The sequence below is a fragment of the Microcaecilia unicolor genome, chromosome 8 (assembly GCF_901765095.1).
Source record: "Microcaecilia unicolor chromosome 8, aMicUni1.1, whole genome shotgun sequence".
NCBI classification, from domain to species: Eukaryota; Metazoa; Chordata; class Amphibia; order Gymnophiona; family Siphonopidae; genus Microcaecilia; species Microcaecilia unicolor.
This window is the reverse complement of record NC_044038.1, coordinates 10,159,701-10,180,302: the sequence shown is the minus strand read 5'-3', so window position 1 is coordinate 10,180,302 and position 20,602 is coordinate 10,159,701. Positions and strand designations below refer to the sequence as shown.

The 20,602-nt window shown below is 43.0% G+C and overlaps 1 protein-coding gene across 3 annotated transcripts in view; it reads left to right on the top strand.

Moving 5' to 3' along the window:
- The window catches only part of MPRIP (myosin phosphatase Rho interacting protein), a 266,000-nt gene that overhangs the window by 189,436 nt on the left and 55,962 nt on the right, over window positions 1-20,602 (top strand). For all 3 annotated transcript variants that reach the window (XM_030212573.1, XM_030212572.1, XM_030212574.1), the window contains exons 8-11: window positions 3,171-3,312; window positions 4,071-4,187; window positions 6,442-6,498; window positions 20,306-20,374. In XM_030212573.1, the coding sequence (XP_030068433.1) occupies window positions 3,171-3,312; window positions 4,071-4,187; window positions 6,442-6,498; window positions 20,306-20,374 (385 nt within the window). The remainder of the gene's footprint in view (window positions 1-3,170; window positions 3,313-4,070; window positions 4,188-6,441; window positions 6,499-20,305; window positions 20,375-20,602) is intronic.

The following is a 20,602-nucleotide window of genomic DNA, read 5'->3' as shown; positions in this document are numbered from 1 at the left end:
TGGCTATTGTGGGGTGGGTCCCTCAGTGATCACCCCACCCCAGAAGAGTGGCCTGGCATTTGAGTACCAGCACCTTTTTCTCTAGAAAAAAATGCACTGCTGGTTACTTTCGATTCTGTTTTCAAGCAGAAGTAGCTGGTTGGATCCATGGGGTCCAAACATATTTCCCCCTGCGGAATGGCTTTAATATGTCTGCTGCTCTTTAAAATCAGGGAGGTAGCTTAGCTGTTTCTGTATGCTAAAAGAGCTGCATCAATCTGACTGGTTATATGATGTACAGTAATGATTAGCTACCGAGAGCTCTTTAAAATTTGCTGAAACACATGAACAGGGTCACCCCTGAAAATCAAACTTGTTTGGGATTCACTAGGGCTGGAGTTCCACCCCCTTCCCCAAATCCCTGTACTACCACTCGGGGGAACAGAGCAAGTTCTACAGTGCCCCCACTTGGTGGTTTAGGAATTACAGCATATAGAGACCTGGGCCTCTGGCTCAATCGATGATTCTGAACCTACTTCTCAAAGATCACCCAGTCTGGTCTGGCTTTCAGAATAATTGTGCATGAAATGAATTTCCAAGCAGCACCTTAATTGTATGCAGATTTCTCTCATATGTATTAATTGCAGATCAGGTTAGCAGAGATGCCGAGTTTCAAAAGGGAACATTTAGGCCACTCTCGGCTTTCTGACCTCTTAGCATGATGCGTTATGGGACCCACAGCAAGGATTTAAATGAGCAGAATCAAGAACTGCAAATCCCACACTGCTTTGGGGTGTAAATTCAAAACAAGGATTGGCCCAAAAGTCTCCCTTCTGGAACTGGGTAACTTGCAGCTCTGGGTCAGAGAACCATTGGGCTAAAAACTTTTTTTTGCAGTTTCTAGTCTGAAGATAAACTAGGATTAGACGAAACCACCCTGAAGACTCTCGTGACCCCTCACCCTTCCCCCCGCCTCTGCTTGATCTTATAACATCAGCAGAACAATTTGCCTTGAACACCATTGGCGGAAAACTCCTGAGAGCCAGTGTTGCCCTGCACAGAGTCAGGCCTGGCTTTGTTTGTCCCTCCTGACCTGGAGCCATCTGGTTCTGCTTAACACTTTGTTCCTATCCTTTTCCTTTTAAGGACACCCAGTGGCCCTGGTTCTCTTTTGTCAATTAACTAATTTGTTGCATTTTACTGCTGCATTTCTGCTTTCCCCTTGAGTGGAAGTGAAAAAAACCAGGGAGAACATCTCCGACTGCTTCCAGGTGTCATTATGGAGCAGGGAACCCAGCAGATACCTATAAGAACATTGCTGGCTGACCAAAATCAGTATTTAACCTTCCTTTCCCCTTTTGCTGTTTATAGTTTAAATCGTGTATCCTCTTTGTATCTGATGTCTGTACGTGATATCCCTCTTTTCTTCTGCTGGGTAACAGCCTCATTTTGAAGAGAAGCCCCGGAGTTAGGGGATAGATAGGCGCAGGAACCGAGCTTGGGTCCGGTGTCCTGACATTGAGTCTCCAGTGCTACTGATGTCAAAAGTGAAACCAGGAATTGCTGAGGCCAGGTGCAGGGGTGACAGGGCAGTGCCCGAGGACCCAGACACTCTCCTCTCCCCCCCCCCCCCCCCCCCCCCCCGAGCCTCAGTGGGCCCTCCTTCAAGGGCCCTGGTGGTCTAGTGGCCTCTGGGGGAACACTTTTTCCTGCCCATTGCCGTGTTTTGAAAATGGCTGCCGAGACTCCCTGCGGCAGTCTCAAGAGACTGTCGAGACTACTGCAGGAAGTCTCTGCCCATTTTGAAAACACAGCAGCACTGGGCAGAATAGCAGTAACGGGCAGGAAAGAATGGGGTTCTTTCCTGCCCCCAAAGAAACCACTAGACCAGCAGTAGTGTTGTAGTTTTAAATAATGTTCTAAAATTGTGATTAGTCATAAATTGCACAATTTTCCAGGCATGCCTATGATTAAAGTTTTCTAATTGATTGCTGTCCCAGGAGAAAGCTACAGATGTGTTTATTAAAAGCAGTTTATGGCTTGAAAAGGTTCTTGGAGCAGAAAGCAATTTCATTTCAAGACTTTGGTGTCTTATTGAATGGGGCAGACTGCCAAGGAAACATATAGAGAACAGAAAATAAGGGTGCAGAGCATTGTGGATAACGCAGAGCCTGTGCCTTTTGGCATGTCTGAGTGTCTGCAGCATTGCTGGGTTTCAAGGGGACCATGTGTTTAAAAAAAAGGTTTGGATAACTTCCTAAAAGAAAAGTCCATAAGCCATTATTAAGATGGCCTTGTGGGAAATCCACTTCTTATTTCTAGAATAAGCAGCATAAAATGTATTGTACTGTTGTGGGATCTTGCCAGGTCCTTGTGACCTGGATTGGCCACTGTTGGAAACAGGATGCTGGGCTTGATGGACCTTCAGTCTGTCCCAGTATGGCAACGCTTATGTTCTTATGTAGAGTCATCAGCTTTTATCTGAGCACTTTTGTACAAGCGAATGCAAGGCGAGCCTGGAGCAGTCAGCTGCCCTTCAGCTAGGGGGAGCAGTTGATCATGTATTCTCTCTGCCCCCTCCTTCCCCCCAAAACCTTTTTTATTCCCCTAGACCACTGCAATTTGATGGGCAATAACAGGGACATTTTCAAAGGCATTTTTCGTCATAAAACAGGATTTTATGCACAGAAACGGAGCATTTGAAAGTTGCCCAACACAGATGCACCTGTTGGGGAGATGTTCCCAGGGGTGGAGTTAGGGCTGAGGATGAACTTAAGTGTATGCTTTGGATTTCCAAAAGTATGTGTATAAGCTTTCACAGATAGTGTTCTCACATAGTGATGCAGATAGTGTGTATTTTTCCCCCAAGTCAATTTTCAAAAGGAAATGTTTCCTTTTGAAAATTGTCAGGTCTGCAAATAAGAAGTCCCTGCAGACTTCATACATGCATGCTTTGTTTGAAAGTTGCCCCCATTAAGAACTTTCCTTTTTAAATTGCTTCAAAACACCCTTTGGACAGACCCTGCCCAGTGAGTGGAGGCAGTGTGCAGAGATTGCAGCTTGTGATAATTTCTCTGGCACTTTGGGATTGCTTTGCTGTTGTCTGACTGTCGATGCATTGGAGATTAACGTGTGCAGGAGATGTGACTTTCGTGCATTAAGTGGAGTGTGTATTTTGTTTGTCTCTCCAGGCGCTCCCAGGTCATCGAGAAATTTGAAGCATTAGATATTGAAAACGTGGAGCAGTTGGGAACCAGCCTCACTTCTGCTTCCATCCCCACCAGTGAGACTCGACAGGGAAGGAGCGATAAGAGGGTCTTCCCTAGGAAACGGGTAAAAATGCTGGGGTGTTTGGTATGATAAGGGTACCTAGAAGCATATACTGATTGGCACATGGCATCTGCAGCTGTTCACCTTGCAGCTTTTGTTTGCCACAGAAGAATATTTAGTTTGGTGGACATCAGACTGAGTGTTGGGTCATTCTCATCCACAGACTAAAAAGCTTGTATAAGAGTCTGGGATGTTGGTTGTCCCTCCTCACAGTGAAGGTTAACAAGGCATTGGTTGCATGAAATAATTCTGGAGATAGATGTTGGTAAAAGGGGGCCCTGCCCCTCCTTACCTTTCCCACGTACAAAACAGACTCATCCTAGTACATATACATCCCTATGAGATCTAACAGGATCCTTGTGAGCCACTGAGCACTGAAGTGGTTTAAAGAACTTAGACATTAATAGAGAAGTGATTCTTACTGTGCAAAACATTGTATGACCTACAGAAATGCCTTTACGACTCTTATTGTACTGCTCCAATGTTGCTGGTTCCTTTTCAGTGGACTTCGTTTACGGCAGCTAATTACTGCTGGATTTCATTCTTGATAACACCAGAGGTTGGCTGATTGCTTGTCACAGGTGCACGTAATTCAGTGAAACATTTTTGAATCAGTGAACGTTCTGTTTTGCTTTTGTTTAAAGTTCTACAGCAGGTTTCTGTACACATAGAAATCTTTCTCCATATCAGCGTGGCCAGCGCTGTCAGCCTGTCCCATCCGCTGCCGTGACATAAATGCATGTTGGCTATCTGTGTTACAGGACTTTGCAAATGAGTCATCTGATATAGGAGCCATTCCAGATGTATCACCTACACCTCTGTCGCTGTATCGCAGAGCAAAATCACTGGACAGGAGGTCCACAGAGTCTTCCATGACGGTAAGTCATGCCTTGTGTTTGCTTTTTATTACTGGGCTCTGCTCCTTTTGTCCATTCTTGACGGTGAAGGTTGTCAGTAGTACAACCCCCCACCCCCCCAGCTGTGCCAGGGGTGAGTGAAATACAAGAGTTTTCTGATCAGGAGGGTAGCTGAGCCTGAGCTCAGATGACTGCGCGCACACACACACACAATATATTGGGAAGGAGCAGATTAGGTCCTTGAAAGTTAATTGAGCGGGGGCAGGGAGGCTTGAAGGTTTGCTTACAGCATCCAGTACCCTTGCACTGATCCTGTCAAAACCTCATTGCTTACACCAGTGGTTCCCATACCTGGTCCTTGAAGCACTCCAGCCCGTCAGGTTTTAAGGATACCCCAATGAATATTCATCAAAACAATGAGCCCAGGCTATCACATACATACAATGATTAAACATATACAGCTTAAGTAATAAATCATTGAGTTACATCATTAAATAATATCTCAATCTTCTATTAATAAATGTATATAACAGACTACTGCTCTAAAATCTTGTAGATCTACAAACCATCTGGTCTGGTTACCTGCACTGGGCTTTCTTGTTCCTCATAAATGAATGGTCCCTAATAGTCCAATGTTCAAGAATTTATTCTCATTTGATATCCGTTGAAAGTGTTCATCCCATTCACTGAAAAACAGCATCCAACAAATATCACCTTCTTTCGCTGCCCCAGCATTGGCTTTGTCCCACTTAGTATCTGTCGTCAACCTTTCGCAAATCTTTAAATTAACTCCTCATCCACAGTCCAGAAAACCTTGACTCCAGAGGTCTGTAGTTCACATTACACATACACTTAAAACTCCTCATGCTGTGTTAGTCTCAACACACCCACGTGTTTCACCTCATGGCATCAACAGGAGACTAAAGCATTCAAAAGACAAACCCTCTCAGGCACTGATGGAGTCTTCCAGTTTGGGAAGGTCCGATAAAGAAGATTTAATTCCGGCAGTGCCTGAGAGAGTTTGTCTTTTGAATGCTTTAGTCTCCTGTTGATGCCATGAGGTGAAACACGTGGGTGTGTTGAGACTAACACAGCATGAGGAGTTTTAAGTGTATGTGTTATGTGAACTACAAACCTCTGGAGTCAAGGTATTCTGGACTGTGGATGAGGGGTTAATTTGAAGATTTGCAACAGTTTGACAACAGAGACTAAATGGGACAAAGCCAATGCTGGGGCAGTGAAAGAAGGTGATATTTGTTGGATGCTGTCTTCTACCTTCCTCAAAAATTGCCTCAACAGAGTTTGAATGTAACAGCTCTTCTTGAGACATTGGATACTCAACAGGCTACGGCGGCAACTTTGGTTGCAACCGAGCCTTAGCTCCTGACAAGGCATGGTTGTTCCAGATGTTTTTTAAGCATAGGGAGAAACCATTTCTTGGTTTTCGAATTTCCTTATTCCCGGATTTCTCAAGAGAGACTCAAAAGAAAAGGAAACAATTTCTTACAATGAAAATAGCAGTAACTCAAGCAGGAGGTACCTTTTTTTTTTTTTTAGATACCCCTGCAAGTGTATAATAAGGTTTGATAATATTAAATACGTGTTTACGGATCCGCCTCAGCTTTCAAAACTTACCGCTTCCAAGATGACATCTGGAGTTTCATAAATTTTGAATCACCAATCCCTTCGTGAAAGCTATTTTCTTCTATTTAAATTTTCCTTTCGATTTATCTCCTCTTTTTTCTTAAGATCTTGGAATCTTGTTTGTGGACTTGAGTGATAAAATTGGTAATGATGATTATGTTTTAAGCATTATGTAAAAATTTTCCTTTAATTCTATCACTTTCTTTTCAAGAGGTTGTACTTGATTATAAATATTGTAAAGCAATAAAAAAAAATATTCGTTGGATGCTGTTTTTCGGTGATGAACACATTCAACGGATATCAAAGGAGAATAAATTCTAGCTATGCCCCTGGGACAAATGGGAACAAAATGCACAGGTACATGTGTGCCACTCGATAAAATGAGATATGGTTTCACCTTGGCTTCTGGTATGGCAGAGGAGTTGGTAGTGAAAGTCAGTGGTGATGGATTTTGGGGAGAGACATGAATGTAAGATGGCGGTGGTTTGAATGGCCTCCATCCTTAGCAGTCCCCCGGTTCTTGTTCCCGAATGAGGGAGCATTGTGTCTTGTGCCTTGCAGAGTGCCACTGTCCCGGGTGGAGTCTCTGACCTCTAATCTCCTTCTTTTTCTTTAATCTCCTCCCTAACAGCCTGATTTGTTGAACTTCAAGAAAGGATGGCTAACAAAGCTGTACGAGGATGGGCAGGTGAGTGCCGCTAGCAGAAATAAGAACTTAAGTGCCATGCCGGGTCGAACCAAGGATCCACTGAGCTCAGAATCCTGTGTCTGACAGCGGCTAGTCGGGTCACCTGGAAGCAACCAGCAATTTCCAATAAGAAGCTCACCCCCTCCCTAATACCCACTCACAAATGCAAGAGGTGGCTACTGCTTCCCATACCTACCTTGCTGATTAATAGACCTGCCATCTAGCATAAACCCTTTTAAAGGCAGATATCCTATAAATCTTCAGGTCAACTTATGGCAACAAAGTTTTATATTATGTTGAGTGGAAATATGCTTTCTTAAATTAGTTTAAAATCTGTCAGTAAGTAGTTCTGTGGGGTGTTACATAATTCTAACACTACTTAAAGGGATAAATAACCATTCCCTTATACCTGTTCCATCCCACTCATGATTCTATAAATCTCTGTCACCATCCTCAGTCTCTAAGAGAGAGAATAGTGGACACAAATCAGATATTAGAAATAGCAACATTCAAAATCTAGTAGGAAGAACATTTCAAACTTGCAGGACACTCTCTGAGCTTAAGGTTGCCATATTCCTACAAAGGAACTTCATAGGGACACTCCAGCACAAAACGATTGAATTGTAACTCATTAAGAAGCTCAACATCATCACCCTAGGCCTGAATAGGGTCAATGGATTCATGATGCACTACAGGTGTGAACAGATTTAGCTACTCTGAGATTAGGCTTACCATATTTGCAGAGGAAAAAAAATTAAAATAGTTACTAGCCTTGCTAAAGGAATATTTAATTGTAGCAAATGTGTGAATGACTTTTATTTAATGAACACACATCAAACAGTAACTGACTTACAGTACAGCAGCAGAGAATAATCTACTTTTCAAAAACTTCCAGATTTGAGTTTGACTGAGTCTGAGCTCAAGTGTGCTTATCAGAAGAGCTGATATCCCTCAACCACTTTGGCTGGCTTCAGGAGATTCGTGTGAGAGTCTTTGAATGACATACACTTAAAAAGGCGGTTAATAAATCCCAATAAATAAAATTGTGCTGCACAAACAAAATTCCTTTGACACATTCAACCAGCAGGGAAACAGAGAGCAGTGTGAAATCCAGTCTTCCAATGAGGGTCCAGTAACCTGTTCCCAGCGAGTCACAATCTCACATTAAGCAAAGGAAAGGCACGTTTTATGTAACCTACAGTGCCACAATTCAGGAGCACAGAATGGACATACCCATTCCTAGGGATATGTGTTGGACCACTGCTTGCCAAAAGTTCTGTGTATCTCTGCTATTTATTTGGAGAATAAGGTGACCAGAACTGCAGATGGTACCGAAGGTTTGGTCACACTGCAGATCTGTACAGAGTTGTTTCTATATTTATTTAATAAAAATATATCCCACTCAATTGTTATTGTTCTAGGTGGGGTACAATCAAATATTCATAATACAATCCAAACATACAGTAAAAGTAAATGAAAACAATAAAAGGTTCAGCAATACAGGATGGACCTTGGTAACAAACAGTTGTACAAATCACGTTTTTCATCTGCTTGTGAAAAATACAAGACTTCATATGTGTCCTAACTGCATTAGTAAGGTGATTCCATCAAAAAAGGTCCAGCAATAGAAAAAGACCCGTTACGTGTTTGTCACCTTTTAAGAATTTGAGGTGGACATTCGTAATAAATCGCCAGTCCCAGAGCACAGTTGGCTTACTGAAGAATAAAGTTGTATCCATTGAATAAAATAAAACGGGGCATCCCTCCAAAAGCTTTAAAAATTATGCACAACACCTTGAATCTCACTTGCCAAAATAACATTAACCAGCGTAACGATGAAACCAGTGAGGTAATATGATCAAAATGAGAAATATCTCTGAGTTCAAGTTTGGTAACACCAGTAATCCCATATGTAGACATCTAAGTGGTTTACAGTGTCAAAAAAATAAAAGGGTAGAATCAGGGACAATTGGATGAAAACTCAGAGGTATACAAAAGAAAGAGAAGATACATAAAGGTGAATATAACGAGGGAGCATATTACAATGCCTTCAGGGGAATCGGGGGAGGAGAGGGGAACAGGACAAAAGCTACATTCATTTTACAGAAGGATCAGGGTTCCAGAAAAACCTGAGAGAATGTGTGCTTTAAGGCTGCTCTTAAAACATTCAATGCGAGAGTTTGTTATTGATCGGAAGAGGGAGGGCATTCCAAAGAGTTGGGTACAAGAACACCAGAGCAAGTGTTTCATAGACAGTCAAGCCATATGTGGTGAAAGGAGAGGACAAATGAGCCACCAAATTCTGGACAGAGTGAAGAGCTTCTAGTATAGATAAAGGCAGACCCAACAACAAAGAATTACAATAATCCAGCCGTGAAGAACAGTTGAAAATCTACAGTTGACAAAATACTTTTCAACTGCCGACATAAATGGAGATGATAGAACTAGAAATCGAAGCTTTCGCAAAAGGCTTCATAGTAAAGGCTAAATCAAGAGTATTCTGTTTTGTTTTACATCCTTTTTTCTAATATTCTGGCAATCTGTCCGCCTTTTTGACAGTGGATTAACTGTCTAAATGATAATGCCAGTATGGTCACTGCACTGTACATATGTGGATCTCAGCGCTGAATATGTGCTGAGCATTGGTATCAGCACTTAGCATGTTGACTGTACCAGTTCAATATTGGCCGGATAAGGCATTTTATCCATTTGCCAGCAGGTGATAAATGCATAACACAGACTCAGGAGTAATGTCAGGAAGTATTTTTTCACGGAGAGGGTGGTGGATATGTGGAATGCCCTCCCGCGGGAGGTGGTGGAGATGAAAACGGTAATGGAATTCAAAAATGCGTGGGATAAACACAAAGGAATCCTGTTAGAAGGAATGGATCTATGGAATCTTAGCGGAGATTGGATGGCGATGCCGGTAATTGGGAAACAAAACGGGAGCTGGGCAGACTTCTACGGTCTACGTCCTAATCGTGACTGAATAGATAGGGATGGGCTGGAGTGTAAATTTGAAGGGGCTTCGATGTTAGCTTCAGAACTTAGTACAAGAACAGTACTGGTCAGACTTCTATGGTCTGTGCCCTGAGAATGGCAAGGACAAATCAAACTCGGGTATAAAGTATCACATACCATGTAAAATGAGTTTATCTTGTTGGGCAGACTGGATGGACCGTACAGGTCTTTATCTGCCATCATTTACTATGTTATGTATTTTCAGCCCTTCTGTATGGATAAAATATGAGTGTTTAATTTGCTAAATACCAGATTTTAACCATATAGTAGGGGGCCGGGATTGGAGAGGGTCAAAAACAGAGCTAACATTTATAAAGCGATATTTAATTGCTAAGTGTTATCTGTTTTGATTTAGGCCTGACTAGCAGGCCCTGGATCTACAAATGTAGAGTCAGCAGTGTGGGTCATTGCTTATATGAATTCAGCAGCGCTCGCTAAACTATCAGAGCAAAACGGAGAAAGACAAGGTGAAACCTTGGACCGCGAGGAAGTCTGCCAGACATCAGATATCACTGCTCTGCAGGTTCTGGTCCATTTGGCTGTTGGATCCTCATCTTTGGTCGGTGTTAGAGTCCCAGGAAAGGTACTGGCCACTTCAGATAACCCAGATTGGGCACTGTTATATACAGGATGCTGGCTTTGAGGGAACAGTGGGTTTGATCCAGCATGGCACTTCTGCTCTTACTTAGGAAACTTGGGCAGCAGCCCAAATTTTTAGGACTCGGAAGAATGTTCTCCTGTGTCAACTTTGTTTTTTTTTATTTTTAGCCTTGTTCTGTTTGTTTTGGTGGGGATTTTGTGTTTGATTGTTTCACATAAGTGTATCTTCTCTTCAGAGTTGCTTGTCCTTTTGCTGTTAACTTGTCATTATTATTTATTTTGTTTGCTTGATAACTTGATTTTTTTTCTTTACTTTCCCTGCTGTTTCTTTTCTGAGTGAACAGGGAACAGCCCTGGTCTGGTGACACTAGAGGCTGACCGAAACCAGGCTTTTCAGTTTTGGCTGAAACTGACTCTGTGGCCAAAATTTGCCGCTCGGTTTCAGCTGCAGCTGAAACAGCCAGGCCTCTCCCCCTGAATAGCCTAGATTAAACCCTGGTGGTCTAATGGCCTAACTGGTGCAGGAGCAGTCTCCAGTTGCTCCTGTCCCCACCGTCTCTGCCATCAAAATAGTTGCTGAGACGTTCAGCAGTGTTTTTGCATGACTACCACTGAAGGTCATCAGCCATTTTGATGGTGAAGACTGGGGGGGGGGGGGGGGGCAGGAGCGACTGGAGATTGCTCCTGCCCTGATTAGGCCATTAGACCTCCAGGGCTCCTAAAGTAAGCCTGGGGGGGGGGGGGGGGGGGGGGGGTGGTGGTGGTTTGGGTTGTGGGAGAAGACAGAAAGTGGGCAGCAGGGGGTGTGGGAGGAGGTTTCAGTTTCAGCCAAAAATGCACCGCCAGTTTTGAGTGAAACCGAAACATGACCACATTGGAATTTTAGGCTGGCTTTGGAACAGAAGCTGAAATTGCAGGGGTTCTTCATGGGTCTGTGCCAGTTTTTAGGTGCTCAGGGAAACTTTCCACTCTAGTTTCTAATGAATTTGTGCAGGCTGCACCTATTAAGGGTAGTTCTGTAAAGAGAGGGCCAACCTTTACGTATTAATTACACATTAATTATGCACATTGATGATTACAGTAATGGCATTTACACGTGTATAGTATATGCCAAGATTCTATCTGAGCGCTATTCTGTAAATATGCGCATATCTTACATAGCATGCTTTTGACGGGCATACAAATGGGTGAAGTCTGGGTAGTGCATGGGCAGGGCTTATGTTCTGTGCATATCTCCAGCATTTAGACACAGACACTCTAGCTCTTTTGATGCCATAAATGCTCACATCTAAAATGTATTCACATATCTCACTTATGCTAGTATTCTATAAAGGAGCACCTTTCTTCGAGGACAAGCGGGCCGTTGTATTCTCACAGCTGGCTGACGTCACCTGACTGGAGCCCAGTATGGACACTGACTAGCAAGATTAAGTTAGAACTTTCTAGCAGCGTCCCACTGTGCGTGTGCTGGTGCCGTGACACGTCTGCGCAGGCTCCCCTGTCTTCGTTCCTCCATGGAGCAGGGAGGAGCATCTTTGTGTTCTTCTCACAGTGTGAAAAAAAATCAGCGTTTAATAGTTTCAAACAAATGATAATAAAACAATTACACATAAAAATTGACTCGACATAACGTTATGTTTCGGCTGAATAGGCCTACATCAGGAGTCTATAAACAGAAAAACAATAAAACAATAAATAAATACATGAACAATGTGTACACCAAAAAATATATTAAAAGGGACCATGTATAGGATATCAAAAAACAAATAACAAAGTATTCAAAATAATCACCATGCTGATGCAGATAGACATCCTTAATTTGTGAACAGTGTGAATAAAAACCATGACTAAATTCATAAAAGACTCGTATATGAAATGTAAAAGAAAAAATACCATTAACCTCAGAATCACAGTAAATGATAGGTACAAATGTACATACATAGGTGTTTGAAAAAGTGTAAAAAGGACTGACCTTATGATTAAATGCTGAAATGAGAACATCAACTAGTATAATGATTGAATCTGCAAAAGAAAAATTATATAAAAGAATAAAGGAGAGTGTATATTAAAAAAAGGAAGATCTAAGGAGAGCATAATCAAAATAATATTAAAAATAATAATCATCCGGTTCAAAAATTCAAGTATTCCCTGATCTCTCTCGAGAGACGCAAAGAAGAAGAAAAGCTTTTCTATTATTGAAAGTAAGGGTCCTACAGTTAGGTGGGACCTTTATACTTAAATTTCCCTGTAAATGCCATATTTCGTTGGAATCTACTAATTATATTTTCTTTGACCCAGATAAACTTTTAGAATTTATTGTCAGTAAAGAGTAATTTGCTGTTTGTTTGGATTGTACGCTTTATCGGCTGCCCTGACTTGATTTCTTGCCCTTCCTGTTTGTAAAATGTTTTCTGTAGACTGAAGTTATACTATTTTTGTTTGAGTTCCTAGTTCTTGGATCATTCAAATGTGGACTAACAAAATTTATATTTTGCCTGATTGTTTAGTTCAATTTTGTATATTTCTTTAATTCTATATTACGTTTGAGATATAAATGTAATGATAATTGAATAAATAAAATTATAAAAAAAAAATAATAATAATCATAAATATAGAAGACTAACCTCAAAACATGAGTGAAGGATTCCAAAAGTAACAGAACTGCAGACAGAACCTAACAAGTGGTCTGTGGAAAACAGAAAAAAAGTAAAACATTGTCCATATGGGCGCATATATGCAGTAAAATCCAGTAAGGAAACTAGAGGGAAAAATGCTGTGTTTGATCAATTATCAACGTGAGTGGGTGTTAAAACACGATGTCTAGGCAATAACCAACAAGTAAAAAAGGAAGAAGTGATCTACTTGTCCAGGGATACGCCGTATAGGCATACTGTAGCGTTAGTCAGTGTTTAAAGCTAGTATACAAATATCAGCGTTACCGAAGACAAAAGCCACGTACCTTTAGAAAGACCGTTACGTAAATAATCTGTCACAGCAAAACTCCGCAAAAGCGATACAAGTATTTGGGGCGAGATAAGCTACAGGAAAGACTAAGTAGGCGGAAATACGCGCGAAAATCAAAAACAATGACGTGCACGCATACGTTGACGTGAGATGAAACCAAATGAAGCCAAAGCGCTATACAGACGTCCATGCTGGTGATTCGCGTGAGATGGGCGGGACTACATTACGACGTGCCTCAGGAAAGAATATGATTGTGTGAAGTGGGCGGAGCTACGTCACCACGTGCTGCAGGGAAACATAACTGGCTAACGTGAAATGAGGTACTGCTTGTAAACAAAAACGAACAGTGAAAAAAACCTTGTGTAAAATAAAAGAGCACTGGAAATAATGCAAAAATAAAAAAAATAATAATGGAAAAAAATGGAAACACTGTGACTAAATGGGAGATGAGTGCTACTAAGCAAAATAAATATTGAAAAATGAACGTTAAAATATTAAAATTAGAGTATATCACTGTTGAATAAAATGGTCCATGGAATTGAAAGACCAAATAACACGTGTGTATTGAAAAAAAAAAAGGGGGGGGGGGGGGAATATACATAAAGTACAAATAGAAAGTAAAAAAATAATTAAAAAAAAAATAAAAAATATTTGGATAGCCTGGCTTTTATATTCCAACCTTTTTTGTTTTTACCCTTACGCCTCGAGGGATCTATTGAGTTTTCCACTTTTGTGGATTCTCTCTAGACTTCTCACAGTGTGTACATCTCTCTTTTTCGCAGTGCTTTCCCATGGGGGTATTTTTTTTTTTTTCTTCTTTGAATTATATATTTATTTTTTCTTTATTGAATTTTATTTCCCTTTAATTTTAGTAGTTTTTTCAGCTCTTCAAGTTTCCTTTTGGTTTTGCGAGTTGCTAGGTCCGTTTAGGCTGGAGCACCGACTTCAATTTGAATGCTCCCCCTTTTTTTTGCTCATAGTTGAGTTTAATTTGGCCATGATTCTTTTCTTGATGTCCTAGAAGACCCCCAGTAGCTTGGTGCATCCGGTCTCAGGCCTGTTTAAAAATACAGTTGAGGATGCAGAGGGTGCGGCAGGTCCAACAGGAGAGACTTTTTGTCTCCTTGAAGGCTGGTACATCGTCATCAGCACCGGAAGCATCGACTTCAATGGCTGCGAAGACTTCAGTATCCCCTGGCAGTGCACCGGCATCGAGAAGGTCTCCACCTCTTGATACCGGACGCTGAAAGTAGGCCCCCAGGACTTGTCAGCATTGTATCCGACACCAAGGGTACGTATGGGTTTGACATCATCTTTGTCGGCATCAAAGGATCAATGATGCTGAGCATCGGGGGAAGCCCAAGAAGCATAAGCATCTGCCTTCATCGATGCATGGTGCCAGGATCACCAGGGCATCAGCATCACCAATACCTGAGAAGCGCCAGCACCGGGAGGAGCACTCCCTCTCTTTGGAAAAGGTGCTGCTGCGCAGGTCTCTGGGCAGCCAGGTCCCCCACTACTGGTTCGGCACCGAGACCACCTTAAGCTGCTTCTCTCCCAGCTCCCCGCCTTTGCTGATGCCTTCCTTCAATGAGCAGTTCCGAGCCATGCTCAGTGAGGAGCTGGCGCAGATGCTGCAGCTGCAAACCACTCAGACATCGAGGGCGCTTGCACCAGCTGCGGATCAGCCCCAGGTTCTTCTTGGGGCTCCAACTGTGTCTGTGCAGAGATCGTCAATGCTGACACCTTGAAGGGTGTTGATGTCGACATAGACACGTACGGTACTGCTCTTGACATTGGGGTTCATCATAAACATAGTAACATAGTAGATGACGGCAGAAAAAGACCTGCACGGTCCATCCAGTCTGCCCAACAAGATAACTCATATTTGTTACTTTTTGTGTATACCCTACTTTGATTTGTACCTGTGCTCTTCAGGGCACAGACCGTATAAGTCTGCCCAGCACTACCCCCGCCTCCCAACCACCAGTCCCGCTTCCCACCACCGGCTCTGGCACAGACCGTATAAGTCTGGCCAGCACTATCCCCGCCTCCCAACCACCAGCCCCGCCTCCCGATCTTGACTAAGCTCCTGAGGATCCATTCCTTTGGCACAGGATTCCTTTATGCTTATCCCACGCATGTTTGAATTCTGTTACCGTTTTCATTTCCACCACCTCCCGCGGGAGGGCATTCCAAGCATCCACTACTCTCTCCATGAAAAAATACTTCCTGACATTTTTCTTGAGTCTGCCCCCCTTCAATCTCATTTCATGTCCTCTCGTTCTACCATCTTCCCATCTCCGGAAAAGGTTCGTTTGCGGATTAATACCTTTCAAATATTTGAACGTCTGTATCATATCACCCCTGTTTCTCCTTTCCTCCAGGGTATACATGTTTAGTTCAGCAAGTCTCTCCTCATACGTCTTGTAACGCAAATCCCATACCATTCTCGTAGCTTTTCTTTGCACCGCTTCAATTCTTTTTACATCCTTAACAAGATACGGCCTTCAAAACTGAACACAATACTCCAGGTGGGGCCTTACCAACGACTTATACAGGGGCATCAACACCCCCTTTCTTCTGCTGGTCACACCTCTCTCTATACAGCCTAACAACCTTCTAGCTACGGCCACCGCCTTGTCACACTGTTTCGTCGCCTTCAAATCCTCAGATACTATCACCCCAAGATCCCTCTCTCCGCCCATACCTATCAGACTCTCCCCGCCTAACATATACGTCTCCCGTGGATTTCTATTCCCTAAGTGCATCACTTTGCATTTCTTCGCATTGAATTTTAATTGCCAAACCTTAGACCATTCTTCTAGCTTACTCAGATCCTTCTAACCCTTCGGCAATGTCACTCACAAATATATTGAACAGAATCGGCCCCAGCACCGATCCCTGAGGCACTCCACTACTCACCTTTCCCTCCTCCGAGCGAATTCCATTCACCACCACCCTCTGGCGTCTGTCCGTCAACCAGTTCCTAATCCAGTTCACCACTTCAGGTCCTATCTTCAGCCCCTCCAGTTTATTTAAGAGCCTCCTGTGGGGAACCGTGTCAAAAGCTTTGCTAAATTCTAAGTAGATTACGTCCATAGCTCGTCCCTGATTCAATTCTCCTGTCACCCAATCAAAGAACTCAATGAGATTCGTTTGGCACTATTTCCCTTTCATAAAACCATGTTGTCTCGGATCTTGCAACTTATTGGCTTCCAGGAAATTCACTATCCTTTCCTTCAGCATCACTTCCATTACTTTTCCAATAACCGAAGTGAGGCTTTACCGGCCTATAGTTTCCAGCTTCTTCCCTATCACCACTTTTGTGAAGAGGGACCACCTCCGCCGTTCTCCAATCCCTCAGAACCTTTCCTGTCTGCAAGGATATATTAAACAAATCTTTAAGAGGACCCGCCAAAACCTCTCTGAGCTCCCTCAATATCCTGGGGTGGATCCCGTCCGGTCCCATGGCTTTGTCCACCTTTAGCTTTTCAAGTTGTTGATACACACTTTCTTCCGTGAATGGTGCTCTAGCCACTTCATTCTCATTTGTACTATTTCCAGTCCATCGCGGTCCTTCTCCAGGATTTTCTTCTGTGAAAACAGAACAAAAGTATCTATTTAGCAAATTTGCTTTTTCTTCATCATTTTCCACATAGCGGTTCGCAGTATCTTTTAATCTCACAATTCCCTTTTTAGTCATACTCCTTTCACTAATATACCTGAAGAAATTTTTGTCACCCCTCCTTACATTTCTAGCCATTTGTTCTTCCGCTTGCGCTTTTGCCAGTCGTATCTCTCTCTTGGCTTCTTTCAGTTTCATCCGGTATTCCTCCATGTGTTCCTTTTCTTTTCTGTATTTCTGCAACGCCAACTCTTTAGCCTTTATTTTCTCAACTACTTGCTTGGAGAACCATATCGGTTTCCTTTTTCTCTTGCTTTTATTTACTTTCCTTACATAAAGGTTCATGGCCCTATTTATAGCTTCTTTCAGCCTGGACCACTGTCCTTCCACTTCTTGTACTTCCTCCTAGCCCATCATCTCCTTCCTCAGGTATTCCCCCATTTTACTAAAGTCAGCACGCTTGAAATCCAGGACTTTGAGTTTTGAGTGGCCGCTCTCCACTTTAGCTGCTAAATCAAACCAAACCGTTTGATGATAAAGTCTCACCTTCTTCCAGTCTAGCATAGGAGCCCTGCATGACACATTACAGGCTTGGACTTTTCTTTCATAGGCGAGAGCAGAGACCTTATCAATACTCACTTTGCAAGTCCGAAGGTTTACAACTAACAAAGCCCTCTATGAAACCTCCAGCTGTGTCATGGGACCTCAACATTGCCCCCACTCAACTGATGAAAGCTCCTTTTGAGCCTCTTGATTCCTGTCTTCTGAAGTATTTGACCTGGAAAGTTGTGTTTTTGGTGGCAGTCACTTTAGCCTGCAGTCAGTAAGCTTCAGGCTCTAGTAGCTGATCCACTTTACACTAAGTTCATCACAATAGAGTAGTTCTCCGCACGTACCTTAAGTTCCTTCCTAAGATAGTATCAGAGTTCCATCTTAATCAGTCAATAGTCCTACCAACATTTTTCCGAAAACCAGGCCCATCCTGGTGAGAGTGTACTGCATACCTTAGATTGCAAGTGAGCCTTAGCCTTCTATCTGGGGTGGACTAAAGCCCATAGACAGTCCATCCAGTTTTGGTTTTTTTTGACCCAAACTGGATGGGGGGGGGGGGGTAGCCATCGTCAAATGTACAATTTGTAATTGGCTAGCAGATTGCATCTCCTTTACTTATGCTCAAGCTGGACTGACTCTAGAAGGTCATGTCAAGGCTCACAATGTCAGAGCCATGGCTACGTCGGTAAGCCACTTGAGGTCGGTCTCCATAGAGGAGATTTGTAAAGCTGCGATGTGGTCATCTGTCCATACATTCACATCTCATTATTGCCTCGAGCAGGATACCTGATGTAACTGCCAGTTCGGGCATGCAGTCCAACTCCACCCTCCTAGGCCCAGTTTTCTTTAGTTCTAGGCTGCACCTTCACAACTACTAGTATGTAAATAGTTTCAGGTTAAGTGACTTTCAGGACTTGATGTTTTTTCAAGTCTCTGTTGTCCTAGCATTGTTGCTTTCGGTGAGTGTGGTAGCTAGGGATTCCCAAATTGTGAGAATACAACGGCCTGCTTGTCTTCGGAGAAAGCAAAGTTACTCACCTCTAGCGGGTGTTGTTCGAGGACAGCAGGCCAGGTATTCTCATGCACCCTCCCACCTCCCCTTGCAGTTGTATTATTTAGCTTTTGTTAAAGGACTGGGGATGTTTAGAAGGCTCTTAAGTTAATCTCGCTAGTCAGCGTCCTTGCTGGATTCTGTCGGATGACATCGTCCAACTCTGAGAATGCGCTGTGTACGTCTAGTAGCGCTATAGAAATGATAAGTAGTAGTAGTAGAATACTTGTCCTGCTGTCCTCGGAGACTACCTGCTACAGATGAATAATTTTGCTTTATAGATTAGCCACCTAAGTATAGAAGTACTTGTATATAATTACCCCATTGTGCTGAAAAGAACTCAGTGACAAGTCCACTGATGTATTAAAAAGTGTTCTGTATATACATATACCTTTTAATACTGTTTTGCACTTGGAATGAACAGGACAGAATATCTGGTAAGGTGATTTGCACCCGCACCCTCCCCCACCCCCCCAAAAAAAATCTCATGCTGATCAGCAGGAAACGGTTACGCAGCTACATATAGCAGACACTGGTGTCAACATAAGTGTAATTTCAATTGTTTTGGGGGGGGGGGATGGGACTTGATATACCGCCTTTCTGAGGTTTTTGCAACTACATTCAAAGCGGTTTACATATATTCAGGTACTTATTTTGTACCAGGGGCAATGGAGGGTTAAGTGACTTGCCCAGAGCCACAAGGAGCTGCAGTGGGAATCCAACTCAGTTCCCCAGGATCAAAGTCCACTGCACTAACCACTAGGCTACTCCACTAGTAAAATTCCATGTAGAAGCCTGCCCTTGCAGATCAGCAATGCTGGCCGCGCAGGCTTCTGTTTCTGTGAGTCTGACGTCAGACTCACAGAAACAGAAGCCTGCGCGGCTGCGTTGCTGATCTGCAAGGGCAGGCTTCTACATGGAATGTTGCTAGTGGAATAGCAACATTCCATGTAGAATCTACAAATAGTTTCAACATTCCATGTAGAATCTCAAATAGGGTAAGGGAACTGGGACTTGATATACCGCCTTTCTGAGGTTTTTGCAACTACATTCAAAGCGGTTTACATATATTCAGGTACTTATTTGTACCTGGGGCAATGGAGGGTTAAATGACTTGCCCAGAGTCACAAGGAGCTGCAGGGGGAATTGAACTCAGTTCCCCAGGATCAAAAAGGGATAATCCTGAATCATTTTGGATATAGAGGAGCATGTGGGTATCTCTGCTCAGCAGGTCATGTTCAAGGCTGCTCTTCAGGTGGCATTTCTGCATATAGCATCCAAATAGGGCAGTAGAGAATGTGCAACACGCTGGTTAAAATAATTTGTCTGAAAGGATTTTAAATCCAGTCAGCTTTCATTAGCAAATTAGTATGTGTGCCTTGACCTCCTTGGCCAGCCCCTTTCTGTGGGTTCTGCAAACCCTCATGTCTGAGGTTCACTGTTAGAAAGTTGGCAGCTACCTTACAATTGAAAATTGGGCACTGCCAGGCATCCAGGAGGAACTGGTGGGTTTAAATAGAGTTGCACAACATCGTGGTGTCAGTGGGTTTGTTGCCAGCTGCCTGCACTGCTCTCTGCATGGCGCTCCGAGGAACCTGTTTCACCAAGACAAATATTGTATTTCCCGTCATAACCATGCTATTTCATTTCAGTCTGAATGTTGTCCGTGGCTGTTTTTCTCTTCTTACTGTGATCTTCTTCCTTGCAATCACTCATTTTACAGCCTGTTTATATGGCACGTTGCCAGGTCCCTGGTACATGTTGGCCAGTTTTAAACTTCAGTCATAATTCCGGAGACGAGACTTAAGGATTTATTCTCTTTCATGTTACCCTCCTGCCTGTCTTCAATCTACCCTTGCAACTGTGTGTGGCTGCAGTCCAGAGGGGATGGGCTAGGAATGCAATGCTAGGTCACCTGCGTGCAGTTAGGGTAGCTGCTCTTCCTTCATAAAGGAGAGAATGTAAAAACTGTTATTTTCCCCCCTCTCTAGTGGAAGAAACACTGGTTTGTACTGACTGATCAGAGCCTGAGGTACTACAGGGATTCAGTGGCAGAAGAGGTGAGTGGTATCTGAAACCAAGGAGATTTTATGAAGGGAGATAGCATGAAGTCAAAAAGTTGACGCCACCTCCCCCGCGTAGCCGCCATAGTATGCCCCAAACATTCGTAGACGCTACTGAAAACAATAGCAGACTTGTGAGGTTTATGACTACGTAGGTGCGTGTTTTCTTTTTTTTTATTTGACAGGTTTATGTATTTGAAAGCTTCCTATATGTAACCTGTTTTG